The following is a 17,622-nucleotide window of genomic DNA, read 5'->3' as shown; positions in this document are numbered from 1 at the left end:
TATTACTGCATTGTCGGAACTAGAAGCACAAGCATTTCGCTACACTCGCATTAACATCTGCTAACCATGTGTATGTGACTAATAAAATTTGATTTGATTTGATTTGTTTAATGCTTGTCGACCTGTCCCCAAATTAATGTAATTGGTTTAGTTTGTTTTGATATTTTAACCTGCGTGTCGTGATCGCGTTTGGTGTGGGGGGACAAAATAAATGTATGCACGATGGGCCGGTTTGGGTTCCGTGTAACATTTGGTTTTCAACAGCAGAGACTTGTATAAACCTTGGTGTCTGTCTCTCCGACATTTGCAACATTGTTTCAATATTCAAATTCCATCTCCAGTAATGAAGGTGTCGGGACGAGACAGGCAGGCAGCGTTTCTCAGCCAGTTGAAATCATGAATCAGCTGGCATCATTTTTGAAGTGATTGTGTTAGCTGTGTTGTTGGCTAGCTCCTCTGAACATCAGTGTCCTTACGAGAGAACACATTTTCAATGCCAGCCGAATTCGCACCTCATTAGCTCATTGTTATCGATGTATCCAAATAAATGTCACTGGAAAAGTTTAACCTCTTGAAATGTAAAGGAAAAATGTAGATTTCCACCTAAATTGACATACCCAAAAGTAACTGCTATTCATGTGTAATTTCATGATTCTGACATGCCAAAACGTGGTATATTTGGAAAGACGACATCTGGGAGATTATAAAGAAAGGATCAGAAGATAGGAGTTACGTAGTTCAGAATAAACAAGAACAAACACACAAAATAACCTGTTTTTGTATTTTGAAAGTCATCTTTCATTGACAAGCAATAAGTTAATTATTGATGCCCAGAGCTGGAAACACATCAGATGGCTTCCACAACAAGTGAACAATATCAGAAAAAAAGGGATTGATAGACCTAACAACTAGAAATGGGCAGATGTTTTAGTAAGTGGTGTCAGCTGTGGTCACGGGACATTTGGTATTGTGTCCCTAAACCTCTCCAAAGTGGTATATGTCTGTAAATTATATAATTCCAGCGCTATTACATATTTGCAATCCCTAAATGCTATTTGTTCAGTATAATAACAATTTCTACCATATCAACCTCACTCAAACAGTGTGGTGGTGTTATGGGGTATCCAGGGTACATTCAAGTGTCCTTTCAACCTCTCCAAAGTGTCCGAATGTGGTAATTGCACTGTTTTTGCTCACTGGAAGTGCCTAAAAGTTATTGTTCACTATAAAAAACAAATTTCTACAACACCAACCTCTCTCAAACATTGCGGTGGTGTCAGGGTGACATACAGGGGATATCCAAGTGTTTTTTCAACCTCTCCAAAGTTTCTGAACGTTTAGCCTACGCATATCCAATATATAGTCCCACATACAAATGAACTATTTACAAAAACAATATAAAAACAACAGATACACAATTTTTATTTATTTTTAATTTTTAAATGTCTTATCAAACAAACTTGGATACACACGTGTCCTTCACTAAAAAAGGTGCAAAAATAGAAATAATCGGAACTATTTACAAAAATGGCATTCGTGTTCGTTTTACATCCCAGGTGTAGATGATTAGATTCCACTTTCACTGTAGCTTGTGCATGTCATGATAGTCTTTGAAGCAGTCCCTTTCTGCCAGGAAACAAAAAGAACACTGGCATTTCAGACAGAAGATGTGGCATTTCAACCTCCCCCCGTGTTTTGTGCAACATTTGGAGTTCCTTTGTCTTTTGGCATGTGTGTTGGATAGTGGCGCTCACCTTGAGTGGGGGGGGGGGGGGTCTTGTGATGGTTGTGAGGTTGCTTTGGGCCTCCAATTCTGCAATTTCCAACACCAGCTGCACTTGGAACTGGGTGAGAGGGGTTTGATCTTTTGCTTTGGCCATCTGCTTTCAGAGAATGAAAGCCTTTACTGTTGCTATGTCCACAAAGTGAAAAAAATATATATATCTTCTACCACTTCCTGGTCTTGTGGAGGACCTGGTCATAGCTTATCAGAGCATTAGATAATTCCCCATGCTGGAATTGTAGTCCTTCACAGAAACGGGGACATTCTTCCTCACCCATGCCCCATTGGCATTTTTCACCCTCCTTGAGACATGGTCATTATTGAATGCCTTATGCTGTGTGGTGAACATGGTTACTTAGCTAGTGTCCTTCCTTTTCACAAAAAGCAGCTTGTTAGTCCTGATCCAATGTTTGGTCCCCCTCTCCGATGTCTTTGTCATGTCATTTACCTTGGTCTTGGGGAAAATGATTCTGTTAGGATGAATGGTGCCACAAGCCACTATTTTCTTTTTCAAGAGGTCTATGAAAAGTGGATTAAATAACCATCAGACGGGCTGATTGAAACTACAGTGGGGGTGGTTGAAGAGGAATGGGGACTCTGTCGAGTGGTGGATGTAGAACCATCAGACGGGGTGATGGCCGTAGCAGTTGAGGGGTGAAGACCTTGACCTGCGGAGCGCTTGCTGGGAAGGGGTGCTCCCAAACTTCATCATCCAAATTATCTGCATCCTCCACTCTGTGGTGAATAAAATAAAGATAGTTGTAAGATACAGAATTACAGTTGACTAAAATGTACAAAATGACATTACTGTAAAGTAAAAACACCAAGCCTAAACCTTATCTGTATAGTGATGCACATAGGTGTGAAGCACACACACAATGCAAACAGTAACACTTGAGACAAAGGCAGAGGTGGGAACCACAAATAACCAATGGCCGTGAGACCTCAGGGGCCTCTCCAAAGATACAAGGATGAAAGTAAACAATGAACTAAAATGAAAACAGACAGTAACTACTTTGGAATTATATAACATTGAAATTACATAGGCCTATGTAAACTAAATCCAAAGCACAAAAAGCAGACAACTTACAAAAAAACAAAATACATAATAAATTAGCTACATGAAGTCATGAAAATAATTTACTTACAGATCTTAAAATGGATCCAATCCTTCTAGAAAATCCTTCTTCGTCAGCTGAGTCTAAATCCCCTTTGTCCAAATCGCTCGACCAATATTTTATTCAAAGCTTCAAAAAAAAAGAAACATCCACTCACTGTCAACTGCGTTTATTTTCAGCAAACTTAACATGTGTAAATATTTCTATGAACATAAGATTCAACAACTGAGACAAACTGAACAAGTTCCACAGACATGTGACTAACAGACATGGACTAATGTGTCCCTGAACAAAGGAGGGGATCAAAATCAAAAGTAACAGTTAGTATCTGGTGTGACCACCAGCTGCATTAAGTACTGCAGTGCATCTCCTCCTCATGGACTGGTCCAGATTTGCCAGTTCTTGCTGTGAGATGTTACCCCACTCTTCCACCAAGGAACCTGCAAGTTCCAGGACATTTCTGGGGGGGAATGGCCCTAGCCCTCACCCTCCGATCCAACAGGTCCCAGACGTGCTCAATGGGATTGAGATCCGGGCTCTTCGCTGGCCATGGCAGAACACTGACATTACTGTCTTGCAGGAAATCACGCACAGAACGAGCAGTATGGCTGGTGGCATTGTCATGCTGGAGGGTCATGTCAGGATGAGCGGCAACATATTTTTGATGCGCAAAGATAGTCACTCTGTGGACATTCGATTTTGCCATTAAGTCATACATAATCAGATAACATTGGCAATAGGCTAGATTTGTTCCTACCAACCTAAGTATTAACTTGATACCCCCAAGAAGCTATAGCTAAAACACAGACCAAATCGAAGCTTACCTTGTAAGATGATGTTTGCTGTAAACGTTGTGTAAAATAAACATTTTGACTCTCGGCGCCGGTAATCAATAATGGTAGGTCACAGGCAGACAAATAATGTATCCTCATGATTTGTGGAGTCCCGGCTTTGGTGTGTATCAACGTATTCCTTGTTTATGCTTCATAACCTAACCAGAATGTAAGTAGCAGCCATCTTTAAATAATGTAATTGGCTCGGCCTGCCCTTACATATTAGTATGCCCATATATGGTTGTAAGTCGCACCAAAGATTTTGAAGGCACCAATCAATAGCCAAGATACTCAGCTTTCTGCAGACACCGTGCTTTTGCAGATAGGGGCTACCGTTCTCATACCAGACTGAACTGAATAATAGGCTCCCAAATATGGGACCTTTACATCTAAGAGGTTAAACAAATGCAGCTACTGTTGTTATTCTGCCTGAATTGTTTGACGTGACTAAATTAGCAGAAGTTGGCTAGCTAGCAAGCAAGGGATAAGAATGTTGCCAGCCAGTACGGCAATGGAACATTTAGAACGATTGACTGGGTCGCATCTCTAGCAACCGAAACGATCGAACGAACAACCAGCCGGGTTGTGTAGCATCCCTAGATTTGTGTGTCGGGACTATATGTTGTGGAAGGAAGAAGTATGAATAAATTCATCAAAATAATATTTTAATTAACAAGTCAATCATTATTTGAATATGTTGGTAACCCATTGTATGAAAGTGATAATGCCCTCGAAGCCGGTGTTTGGAGGATATACAGTGGGGAGAACAAGTATTTGATACACTGCCGATTTTGCAGGTTTTCCTACTTACAAAGCATGTAGAGGTCTGTAATTTTTATCATAGGTACACTTCAACTGTGAGAGACGGAATCTAAAACAAAAGTCCAGAAAATCACATTGTATGATTTTTAAGTAATTAATTTGCATTTTATTGCATGACATAAGTATTTGATCACCTACCAACCAGTAAGAATTCCGGCTCTCACAGACCTGTTAGTTTTTCTTTAAGAAGCCCTCCTGTTCTCCACTCATTACCTGTATTAACTGCACCTGTTTGAACTCGTTACCTGTATAAAAGACACCTGTCCACACACTCAATCAAACAGACTCCAACCTCTCCACAATGGCCAAGACCAGAGAGCTGTGTAAGGACATCAGGGATAAATTGTAGACCTGTACAAGGCTGGGATGGGCTACAGGACAATAGGCAAGCAGCTTGATGAGAAGGCAACAACTGTTGGCACAATTATTAGAAAATGGAAGAAGTTCAAGATGACGGTCAATCACCCTCGGTCTGGGGCTCCATGCAAGATCTCACCTCGTGGGGCATCAATGATCATGAGGAATGTGAGGGATCAGCCCAGAACTACACGGCAGGACCTGGTCAATGACCTGAAGAGAGCTGGGACCACAGTCTCAAAGAAAACGATTAGTAACACACTACGCCGTCATGGATTAAAATCCTGCAGCGCACGCAAGGTCCCCCTGCTCAAGCCAGCGCATGTCCAGGCCCGTCTGAAGTTTGCCAATGACCATCTGGATGATCCAGAGGAGGAATGGGAGAAGGTCATGTGGTCTGATGAGACAAAAATAGAGCTTTTTGCTCTAAACTCCACTCGCCGTGTTTGGAGGAATAGAAGGATGAGTACAACCCCAAGAACACCATCCCAACCGTGAAGCATGGAGGTGGAAACATCATTCTTTGGGGATGCTTTTCTGCAAAGGGGACAGGACGACTGCACCGTATTGAGGGGAGGATGGATGGGGCCATGTATCGCGAGATCTACACCAACAACCTCCTTCCCTCAGTAAGAGCATTGAAGATGGGTCGTGGCTGGGTCTTCCAGCATGACAACGACCCGAAACACACAGCCAGGGCAACTAAGGAGTGGCTCCGTAAGAAGCATCTCAAGGTCCTGGAGTGGCCTAGCCAGTCTCCAGACCTGAACCCAATAGAAAATCTTTGGAGGGAGCCGAAAGTCCGTATTGCCCAGCGACAGCCCCGAAACCTGAAGGATCTGGAGAAGGTCTGTATGGAGGAGTGGGCCAAAATCCCTGCTGCAGTGTGTGCAAACCTGGTCAAGAACTACAGGAAACGTATGATCTCTGTAATTGCAAACTAAGGTTTCTGTACCAAATATTAAGTTCTGCTTTTCTGATATATCAAATACTTATGTCATGCAATAAAATGCAAATTAATTACTTAAAAATCATACAATGTGATTTTCTGGATTTTTGTTTTAGATTCCGTCTCTCACAGTTGAAGTGTACATATGATAAAAATTACAGACCTCTACATGCTTTGTAAGTAGGAAAACCTGCAAAATCATCAGTGTATCAAATACTTGTTCTCCCCACTGTACAGTGCACTCGGAAACTACTAAGACCCCTCGACTTCTCCCACATTTTGTTACATTAGCCTTATTCTCAAATGGATTAAATACTTTTCCCCTCCCCTCAATCTACACACAATACCCCATCCATAATGACAAAGCGAAAACAGGTTTAGAAATGTTCGCAAATTTATTACAAATAAAAAAAATAGAAACCTTATTTAGATTAGTATTCAGACACTTTGCTATGAGTCTCCAAAATTAAGCTCAGGTGCATCCTGTTTCCATTGATCATCCTTGAGATCTTTATACAAATTGGAGTCCACATGTGGTAAATTCAATTCATTAGACATAATTTGGAAAGAAACACACCTGTCTATGTAAGGTCCCAAAGTTCACAATGCATGTCAGAGCAAAAACCAAGCAATGAAGTCGAAGGAATTGTCTGTAGAGCTCCGAGACATAATTGTGTCGAGGCACAGATCTGGGGAAGGGTACCAAAACATTTCTGCAGCATTGAAGGTCCCCAAGAACACAGTGGCATCCATCATTCTTAAATGGAAGAAGTTTGGAACCACCAAGACTCTTCCTAGAGCTGACCGTCTGGCCAAACTGAGCAATCGGGGGAAAAGGGCCTTGGTCAGGGAGGTGACCAAGAACCCGATGGTCACTGACAGAACTCCAGAGTTCCTCTGTAAAGATGGGAGAATCTTCCAGAAGGACAACTATCTCTGCAGCACTCCACCAATCAGGCCTTTATGGTAGAGTGGCCAGTTGGAAGCCACTCCTCAGTAAAAGGCACATGACAGCCCACTTGGAGTTTGCTAAAAGGCACCTAAAGGACTAAACAAGATTCTCTGGTCTGATGAAACTATTGAACTCTTTCGCCTGAATGACAAGTGTCACATCTACAGGAAACCTAGCACCATCCCTACAGTGAAGCATGGTGGCGGTAGCATCATGCTGTTTGGATGTTTTTCAGCGACTGGGAGAGTCAGGAGTCAGGAGAGGGAAAGTTGAATGGAGCAAAGTACAGAAAGATCCTTGATAAAAACCTGCTCCAGAGTGCTCAGGACCTCAGACTGGGATGAAGGTTCACCTTCCAACTGGACAATGACCCTAAGCACACAACCAAGACAACGCAGGAGTGGCTTCTGGACAAGTCTCTGAATGTCCTTGAGTGGCCCAGCCAGAGCCCGGACTTGAACTCGATCTAACATATCTGGAGAGACCTGTGCAGGTCCCCGTCCAACCTGAGAGCTTGAGAGGATCTGCAGAGAAGAATGGGGAAAAACTCCCCAAATACAGGTGTGCCAAGCTTGTAGTGTCATACCCAAGAAGACTTGAGGCTGTAGTCACTGCCAAAAGGTACACTACCTTTCAAAAGTTTGGGGTCACTTAGAAATGTCCTTGTTTTCCATGAAAACGTACATGAAATTAGTTGCAAAATGAATAGGAAATATAGTCAAGACGTTGACAAGGTTATAAATAATTTTTTATTGAAATGATTGAGTACTTCAAACTTTACTTTCGTCAAAGAATCCTCCATTTGCAGCAATTACAGCCTTGCAGACCTTTGGCATTCTAGTTGTCAATTTATTGAGGCAATCTGAAGACATGTCACCCCATGCTTCCTGAAGCACCTCCCACAAGCTGTATTGGCTTGATGGGCACTTCTTACATACCATACGGTCAAGCTGCTCCCACAACAGCGCAATAGGGTTGAGATCCGGTGACTCTGCTGGCCACTCCATTATAGACAGAATACCAGCTGACTGCTTCTTCCCTAAATAGTTCTTGCATACTTTGGAGCTGTGCTTTGGGTCATTGTCCTGTTGTAGGAGGAAATTGGCTCCAATTAAGCGCCGTCCACAGGGTATGGTATGGCGTTGGAAAATGGAATGATAGCCTTCCTTCTTTAAGATCCCTTTTACCTTGTACAAATCTCCCACTTTACCAACACCAAAACATCCCCAGACCATTACATTGCCTCCACCATGCTTGACAGATGGCGTCAAGCACTCCTCCAGCATCTTTTCATTTTTTCTGCGTCCCAACAATGTTCTTCTTTGTGATCTGAACACCTCAAACTTCAATTCGTCTGTCCATAACACTTTCTTTCAATCTTCCTCTGTCCAGTGTCTCGGTTCTTTTGCCCATCTTTTCTTTTTATTGGCCAGTCTGAAATATGGCTTTTTCTTTGCAACTCTGCCTAGAAGGCCAGCATCCCAGAGTCGCTTCTTCACCGTTGACGTTGAGACTGGTCTTTTGCGAGTACTATTTAATGAACCTGCCAGTTGAGGACTTGTCATGCGTCTGTTTCTCAAACTAAACACTAATGTACTTGTCCTCTTGCTCAGTTGTGCACCGGGGCCTCCCACTCCTCTTTCTATTCTGGTTAGAGCCAGTTTGCGCTGTTCTGTGAAGGGAGTAGTACACAGTTTTGGTCGAGATCTTCAGTTTCTTGGCAATTTCTCACATGGAATAGCCTTAATTTCTCAGAACAAGAATAGACTGACGAGTTTCAGAAGAAAGGTCTTTGTTTCTAGCCATTTTGAGCCTGTAATCGAACCCACAAATGCTGATGCTCCAGATACTCAACTAGTCTAAAGTAGGCCAGTTTTATTGCTTCTTTAAATCAGTACAACTGTTTTCAGCTGTGCTAACAGAATTGCAAAAGGGTTTTCTAATGATCAGTTAGCCTTTTAAAATGATAAACGTGGATTAGCTAACACAACGTGCCATTGGAACACAGAAGTGATGGTTGCTGATAATGGGCCTCTGTACGCCTATGTAGATATTCCATGAAATCTGCCGTTTCCAGCTACAATAGTCATTTACAACATTAACAATGTCTACACTGTATTTCTGATCAATTTGATGTTATTTTAATGGACAAAATAAATTGCTTTATAAAAAAAAAAAGGACATTTCTAAGTGACCCCAAACTTTTGAATGGTAGTGTACATCAACAAAGTACTGAATAAAGGGTGTGAATACTTATGTAAATGAGATATTTCCGTTTTTTTAGATTGATGAGGGAAAACGACTTAATCCATTTTAGAATAAGGCTGTAACGTAACAAAATTTTGAAAAAGTCAAGGGTTCTGAATACTTCCTTCTCGGGACTAACACCCGTGCCAATATCCTCCAATATCCTCCAAACACTTAATTTTATATAACTGCCATAACATTGCTGGACCCCCTTGGCAGCAGTAGATGGGGATCCTTAATAAATACACTGACTTCTAAGAAGAAGATTTTAACCCACTTAACCCCAACATTTCGCCAAGTTTTTACCATCATTGTAAAGCCTTAGTTATTTTGTTGCTTTGACAAGGTCCTTTCTGAAGATTATTATTTACTTAATTTGATTAGTGATTCATTTACGTTTGTCCCTAATTTTATGGTCAACCCTTTTACGTGACATTAACTCTTTTTAATATGGTGAAACTAATTCCTTTAAAAAATAAATAAAACATTGAACATTAATAGTCAAATCAAAGAGTAAAAACAGAAACTGAGCGGGGGGCGCTAGAGAGCGTGCTATATTTATCTTAACCTCTCGCCACCTATAACTTCAAACATTGTCTGACACTATGACAAAGCGAAAAGGCACCAAAAAAGGGGGCGCTAAACAAGATAATTTAGATGAGACAAACAACGAACCAATTTCAACATCGCCAACCCACGAGGAGTTAGCTGAAGATGCTAGCTCCCAAGAGCTCCCCATAGAACCTACTCCAACCTACTGGCTGCTATAAACTCACTAAGCAAGAAGGTGGGCACAAGGTTGGCTGACATCTCAAAGAGTATTTGGACTTTAACTGTGAAGACAACTAAGGGCAGGGTGCATGAGATCGAGCAGACAGTCGATCACGAGGCCAGGCTACAGGACATAAATAAACAGTGCACACCATTCAAAAATGACTAGATCACTGGCAACGAAACCAGCCAAGGGTGCGCCACCAAGGCCATTCATCGCACGGCTGCACTATCCCCAGACCAGGGATCTCATCCTCAAGCTCGACAGTCAAAAGTTCCCCCTTAACTACAACTACCAGGTTGTCTTTCTACTCAGATCTTCCTTTGGAGGTGAGTAACCAACGGAAAGAGTATGATGAGTTGCGCAAGAAATGCAGGGTCGAGGGTGGACAACATCCGATATGGATTCCTCTTCCCAGCCCGGTTTAAGGTGACAGTCGATAGGATCAACACGTACGTTTAACAACCCAAAAGAGGCCGACCTGTTCTTGTCAAGCATGCTCCCTGGCTGAGGATACAGAACTGCTGTGTCAACCGGCTAAGTGGCCAAATATAGGCCAGGAATGTGTTTGAATTTCCTGCCTATGTCTTTTCGATCAGAAATTGGGACTTATAATGATGTTATTGCTTATATAGCATTGTTTAGCCTATCGTGTTTTAGCGCCACTCACCCCCTAACGTGAGAGTTAAGTGTTATATAGTATTTGTTTATATGCGGAGCATCTATAGATGACGAGTTAGGGTGCCTAGACATGAAGACGGAACTACGGTTTGTGTGTTAGTCAAGGAGTGCTTCGTTTGGGCAAGTCACTCAGTAATGGGACAGGAGGGGGGGGGGGGGGGGGTCTGTTTTATGATCACTTTTAATACAGGTGGCATGAGAAGCTCCTGCACGGAGGGACGTTTTTCTTTTGAGTTTGGTATGATAGCAACAATTTGCTCTAAAATAAGAAATGCCACATAGTGACCGGGCACAGAGTAGACCTGGTGTGTTTTCACAGTGGAGGGAGAAGGGGCTCACAACAATTATACATTGATGGTCAGTTAGCTTCATTTCAACAATTACAGTGTAATAAGTTTAACATGCCAAAAAAAAAAAATCTGATACCTCCAAATCAGGAAATACTTAAGGACACATATCCCACAGTATGGCATTAAGACAAAGAATCCTAAATTAGATAGCCTGATCCTTGTCAAACCCCATTCAAAAGGGCCGGTCTCTAGACTGTATGATGTGCTACAGGCCCACATAGAGGTATCTACAGACACTGTTAAAAGGACTTGGGAGCAGGAACTTAGTTCAGAAATTTCAGATGAGGACTGGGTAGAAGCTCTCATGATTATAAACCACAGTTCAGTGAATGCCAGACACAACCTTGTACAGTTTAAGGTGATACACAGGTTACATTACTCAAAACAAACTGCATAAAATATTCCTGGACACCTCACCACTGTGTGAGAGGTGCAAGCAGGATGAGGGGACGTTGACCCACTTATTTTGGAATGTCCTAAATTACATGCTTACTGGGCTCTCATTTTTGATTACTTATCTAAAGCCTTTGATAGAGTTATAGCCCCAGACCCATTGATCGCTCAGTTGATGAGAATAACCAGGAAGGGAAGGCTGTCTCTCTTTGTACTCTATTAGCCAAAAGGCTCATATTGCAATTTTGGAAATTGGAGACTATACCTACCTTTGAAATGTGGTTACGGGATTTAGGGATTGTAATGCATATGGAAAAGATTCGATGCAATACCTTCAATAGAAGTCCAATGTTTTACAAAATATGGCAGCCGATACTGGATAAATGGTCTAGTCCTGCTTCATAACTGGGTTGATAATCTGCTGCTACTCTGTGCTGCACTCGACTCAATATTTATTTTTGATTGGAGTGCAGCACATAAGTTTTATTTTTTATGTGTGAGTTAAGTTTTGTTTTGTCTTCTAAAATGTGCCATCCCATTCAACAATACAATGAATGTCAATGTCTTTTTTATTGGAAAATAAAAAAATAATTTAAAAAAGTATAATGTTTAACAGTTAAGCTGTTTCTACTCTTTTTGGCCATTTTCTGGTGGAAAACTGAGCGTGTCGAGCATAACACGTCAACCCTGATACCCATAGAGGCTAGAATTATTTTAACAATTAAAAATGTTTGAAGCTTGCATTAAATTGCCACTCTCTGTTGCACACAACACGCTTCCATTCCCCATCACAAGGGGATTTCTGGCTGATTTAAGATGAAATCATCAACCCTGTTACAGTCAACCATGTTACTTTATTTGGCACATAACAGGCACTGACTATAGTCATTTAGTTAACCTCTTGAGATGGGAAAACGTGTAAATTAAGTTGAACATGTGCTCTTTATGACAGAATGTTAGAATTATGTGAAATCATTTTTTTGGGGACCAAGTTGCACTCCTCAAAATGCACCGAATTGGTTGAACAACCATCCTGATAAAAAAAATATATTTTACTATTCCATTGTAATTGTCGACGCCAAGATCAACCAGTTATGGTTAACAGAGGGAGTGTTTTTGGGTGGCGTGGCTAAAACAAGCCGGGATATCTTTGCACCGAATCATCTCAGTGAGCTGCTAACTTCTACCCAACAACAACAAACTTAAACCTGGACTGTGTACATTAGGCACCAAACGGAAGAAAATAAACTGAAATAGGGAAGGACTACCTGGACTTATTTAATAAGAAACGTTTTGCTTAGGTGTGAACCTACTGAACACAGCCAAGTGCAGGCAGATTACGTAAGAAATCAACGCAAACATTTCACATAAACCTGAGACACAGCTAGTCCATTCACAGCACAGCCCTGCCTACCTGAGCCTGACAAATACAGAGGAATGTAAACAATTTCAGCATTCGGTCAGCAACTTTAACTTGCTATCAACAGGTCCCAATAATTTGCAACCCTGACAGGATTACCTTGGTTCCCCTTTGCACTGAGCAGATGTAAACCTAACTAAAGTGTGATGCCCAGTACACATCCTTTTTTTGGTGGGAATACAACCCCCCCCAAAAAAACTGGTCCAACTTAAGTGATATTATATGTCAGGGTAAGGTTAGGAAATGGGCACCATTTCTACATAAAAATGGAACTAGGCAAATTCTACTTCCCATCAAACAATTGAAAGCATGTTTCAGTTCTGCGCCAACTGTCAAAAGGTTTACACAACCTAAGTGACCAGGCATTTGAAAGCTTTTCAAATAGATTTTATCCTAGGTTCAATTAAAAGAAGCCTCTGCTGTCTGCAGGTATTAACGTGACAGTCTGCCGTGGCTTCACTGATAATCAGTAAAACTAAAACTGTAGTGTTGTCCTGGATTACATAACGAGTCAAACATAACAGCTGCGGCATACTTCGCCAAAATGCAAGGCACACCGCAGCACTGACACAACTCATTACTTGAAATTCGGGACGTTTCTGAGGTGTCATCATGAAACTCTTGTATCATAGTGCCAGTAATGCAGGCGAATTAAATCATATTTGCATCTATTTAGCCAACTTCATTGATTTGAATAGCTAGGTTATTTTCTCTGTAGCATAGTAAATGTTAGATATGAGATGGAGTTCAAATTAAATCATACTTTATTTGTCACATACGCCCTTAACCAAGCATTTCACGGTAAGGCTCTTCTATTCCGCGAAATAAAATCTGTTAGATATGTATGAAATGTAGATATTTCAGACAGGGCTTTGTTATGCTGTTCATGGACACACTCTTATTGCACACTTCAGACAAGTAACAGGGCAGGCCACACGCCAGGTATCCTTGGCAAGTTCTTCCCTCCTCCATTTGGACTCCTCGCTTCAACCATAAATCCTCACTTTTCAAACAGAAACACGTTTAGCTGACTTCGCAAAATATAACAACAATGAACAGTTTGACGAATTAGAGAATACACAACAGTGATACAATGTAGCAGTAGCAAACTAATCTCCTTGATATGATTGCGCTCCAAGGCACGTCCAAACCGGAGCTAAACAACGGGGTGATATACCCATGCACGTGTGAGGTGGTAGGCTTTGTGTGAAGAAATATACACTACTGTTAAAAAGTTTGGTGTCACTAAGAAATGTCCTTGTTTTTGAAAGAAAAGCACATTTTTTGTCCATTAAAATAACATCAAATTGATCAGAAATACAGTGTAGACTTTGTTAATGTTAGTAAGCTACAATAGTAAGTGACTATTGTAGCTGTAAACGGCTGAATTTTTATGGAATATCTACATAGGCCCTTTATCAGCAACCATCACTCCTGTGTTCCAATGGCACGTTGTGTTAGCGAATCCAAGTTAATCATTTTAAAAGGCGAATTGCTCATTAGAAAACCCTTTTGCAATTATGTTAGCACAGCTGAAAACAATTGTCCTGATTAAAGAAGCAATAAAACTGGCCTTCTTTAGACTAGTTGAGTATCTGGAGCATCAGCATGTGGGTTCGATTACAGGCTCAAAATGGCCAAAAACAGATTTTTTTTCAGAAACTCGTCAGTCTATTCTTGTTCTGAGAAATTAAGGCTATTCCATGTGAGAAATTGACAGGAAACTGAAGATCTCATGCAACGCTGTGTACTACTCCCTTCACAGAACAGCGCAAACTGGCTCTAACCAGAATAGAAAGAGTGGGAGGCCCCTGTGCACAACTGAGCAAGAGGACAAGTACATTAGTGTCTAGTTTGAGAAACAAACAAGTACTCAACTGGCAGGTTCATTAAATAGTACCCGCAAAACACCAGTCTCAACGTCAACAGTGAAGAGGCGACTCCGGGATGCTGGCCTTCTAGGCAGAGTTGCAAAGAAAAAGCCATACCTCAGACTGACCAATAAAAAATAAAAGATTAAGATGGGCAAAAGAACACAGACACTGGACAGAGGAACTCTGCCTAGAAGGCAAGCATCCCGGAGTCGCCTCTTCACTGTTGAAGTTGAGACTGGTGTTTTGCACAGGAGTGATGGTTGCTGATAATGGGCCTCTGTAGATATTCCATTAAAAGTCAGCTGTTTCCAGCAACATTTGTCATTTACAACATTAGCAATGTCTACACTGTATTTCTGATTAATTTGATGTTATTTTAATGGACAAAAATGTGATTTTCTTTCAAAAACAAGGACATTTCTAAGTGACCCCAAACTTTTGAACTGTAGTGTAAATGGCTGACTGTCTTTATGTAATCTGCAACTAAGGTTTATACCAGCTCAATAAATTGGGTACTGCATTTACCTGAGTTGGGACTACTGGGTCAGCATCCTCAGCTTGCCAAACCTCGACCACGCTGGACATTTGACTCAGGGCTTGGTGGGAGGGAAGAGAGGGGAAAATAGGTAAACAATGAAAAGCTTGAAGAAACAAGAACAAGAAACTCGCTGTCAAACACATCAGATAGCGGTTAAAGAAATACTGTCTAGATAAAATGCTCTACCCAGTGTATAACCATGGAGCGTGGACAGCGCAAACGGTTGTTTGTCAACGTTTAGCATAAACTTGTGCAAATGCTTGACTGACAAAGGCGTGTATTCAACTGTCCGTGATCCCACTCCCCGAGTGTGTCTCAGGGAGAGTTGGGATATGCAAGAAATCACATTTTCAATTCACACATGCGTATTAATACACACTTGTACATGTGTTAAATAGGCCAATAAGCACCCGCCAAATTATTATTGTTATTATTAACTGGCTAGCTTGGTTTTAGGTTAGCTTGTAAACACATAGCTTTAACGTTTATAAAAGCCGAGCTATACATGTATAACATAATCAAAAAAATTGAAACATTTAAAAAGTCAAAACAATGGCATTTGGCTAGCTAACTATAATTAAACGAAGTTCCCTTGTAGCTAAGTTAGCTAGCTACTGTAAACGCGACACTTCACTGAAATAACGTTATAGCTTGCATGAACCAGCACAGGAAACTGGCCACTGATTTTTTTTTAAAGAAATACTAAATAAAATAGTCTTAGCCCTTATAAGTAAATAACGTTAGCTACATGTCTGCATACATCAACATATTTGACACTATCGTTTTTAATCTACAATACGATGGTTGCAGTAGCATTCCCGTTTTCGCATAGCGACTTGTCTTCACTGTCAACTCAGTAACGTTACTGGCAGTTCTCGCCGACATTTTCGCAATGGGTGTTTAATTATTGAAGAGAAATGTACTTCTCCAGACCTTGTAATTGAGCCCCTCCATGCTGTACGCAGGGCAAAAGTAGCTGTAGAATTCCGAGTATAATATTAATCCACGTTGTTCTGTGACAGCGGCTGCCTTGATGGAACTCCCGTACCCCCGCCATGCTGCCCTGTTCATCTAGCAGCCTGCCTTGTGCTACGCTTGGCTTTCTCTTTCTCTCGCTCCCCCGTCTCGCAAACCCTCCCACTCTGTTCTGTTCCTCAACCCTCGCCCTCTTTCTCGCTGTGTGTGTGGAAATTATGCGCCGACTACAGCCAAGCGGTTGCATTCATCTGCCTGCGTTGGCTGATTTTGGCACAATGAGGCTGACCAGAACATGACAAACTAAACGCACCAAATTATTAAATTGATGGGAATATTGCGTGGCCAGTCCAATGCGCAAGTAAATCTGGCAGAGAACAAAGTTTATGCGAAACATTCTATTTCGTTTTTCCCCCCGCTGGCAAACAACTGTCATGCGGTCAACCAAAGCAAATCTAGGTTCTGATGATGTGCTTGTGGACCCATTGTTTATCAATTGCCTATACTACCCCACTACTACTGAGGTTGAAAAACATTGTGCCAATCAAAAGATCATGAACAAAGTCAATAACATCATCACTCCAAAGGTTAAGAGAGATTCCATCACGTGGTTCCCATATAGAATAATCAAACTGCCATATTCATAGTGCTAGAACATCTGAATTTCCTGCAAACTCAAATTATGCCATGAGAACCCTTTCACATAAAGCACATTTCTTGCACTTTATCTAATACTAGCTTTATAACAAGAGTTATAAAGGTCATTGGTAACAGTCATTGGTAACAGGTAACAGAAACAGGTCATGTGCCAGTGTTAGGTTAGCAACAGTGGTTGGTAGACAATTAGTGGCGTACATAAAAGTCAATAGCCTATATCTAAATTAAGTACACTTTGGACACAACTGCTCAAGGGTGAACAGTTTTTTTTGGTGCAGACTTCAAAGTTGGCACATTCGGGTCAACCTCATGAATCAGAATGGACAGGCTAAGCAGGGTCAGACACAAATATCACACATACTCCGTGGTGGGTGTCATTGTTCAAACGTTTAGGCCAAGCATGTTTAGACTAGGTATGTTATGCTGGAAATAATATCTGCACACTGTAGTGGGCAGAGGGTTCAGGTAAAGTATACTGAACAAAAATAAATTCAACATGCAACAATTTTACTGAGCTAGTTCATTTAAGGAAACAGTCAATTGAAATTGTCATTAGGACCTAATCTATGGATTTCACATGACTGGGCAGGTGTGCAGCAATGGGGGGGGGCTTAGGAGGGCATAGGCCCACCCAAACATAATTAGTTTTTCCCCACAAAAGGGCTTTATTACATACAGAAATACTCCTGTTTCATCAATTGTCCGGTTGGCTGGTCTCAGACGATCCCGCAGGTGGAGGTCCTGGGCTGGCGTGGTTACACGTGGTCTGCGGTTGTGAGGTCGGTTGGACGTACTACCAAATTATCTAAAGCGACATTGGAGGCAGCTTATGGTAGAGAAATGAACATTAAATTCACTGGCAACATCTCTGGTGGACATTCTCGCAGTCAGCATGCCAATT

The 17,622-nt window shown here is 41.4% G+C and overlaps 1 protein-coding gene and 1 long non-coding RNA gene across 8 annotated transcripts in view; both read right to left on the bottom strand.

The window, feature by feature from the left end:
• LOC139566939 (transmembrane protein 131-like) overlaps window positions 1-16,265 on the bottom strand; it is a 124,186-nt gene extending 107,921 nt beyond the window's left edge. For 5 of the 7 annotated variants that reach the window (XM_071388318.1, XM_071388320.1, XM_071388324.1 and 2 more), the window contains exons 1-2: window positions 16,023-16,265; window positions 15,077-15,147 (exon numbers count right to left, since the gene is read on the bottom strand). In XM_071388318.1, the coding sequence (XP_071244419.1) occupies window positions 15,077-15,147; window positions 16,023-16,146 (195 nt within the window). In that variant the 5' untranslated portion in view covers window positions 16,147-16,265. The remainder of the gene's footprint in view (window positions 1-15,076; window positions 15,148-16,022) is intronic. The other 2 variants (XM_071388321.1, XM_071388322.1) reach the window with 1 other exon arrangement.
• Window positions 1,414-3,032, bottom strand: LOC139566940 (uncharacterized). Its single transcript, XR_011673188.1, has 2 exons — window positions 2,932-3,032; window positions 1,414-2,518 (listed from the first exon to the last, which is right to left on the bottom strand). It is a non-coding gene; the product is annotated as an uncharacterized lncRNA (long non-coding RNA).
• Window positions 16,266-17,622: the final 1,357 nt, after the last annotated feature.

The sequence above is a fragment of the Salvelinus alpinus genome, chromosome 39, assembly GCF_045679555.1.
Source record: "Salvelinus alpinus chromosome 39, SLU_Salpinus.1, whole genome shotgun sequence".
Lineage (NCBI taxonomy): Eukaryota > Metazoa > Chordata > Actinopteri > Salmoniformes > Salmonidae > Salvelinus > Salvelinus alpinus.
This window is presented reverse-complemented; position numbering and strand designations above follow the sequence as displayed.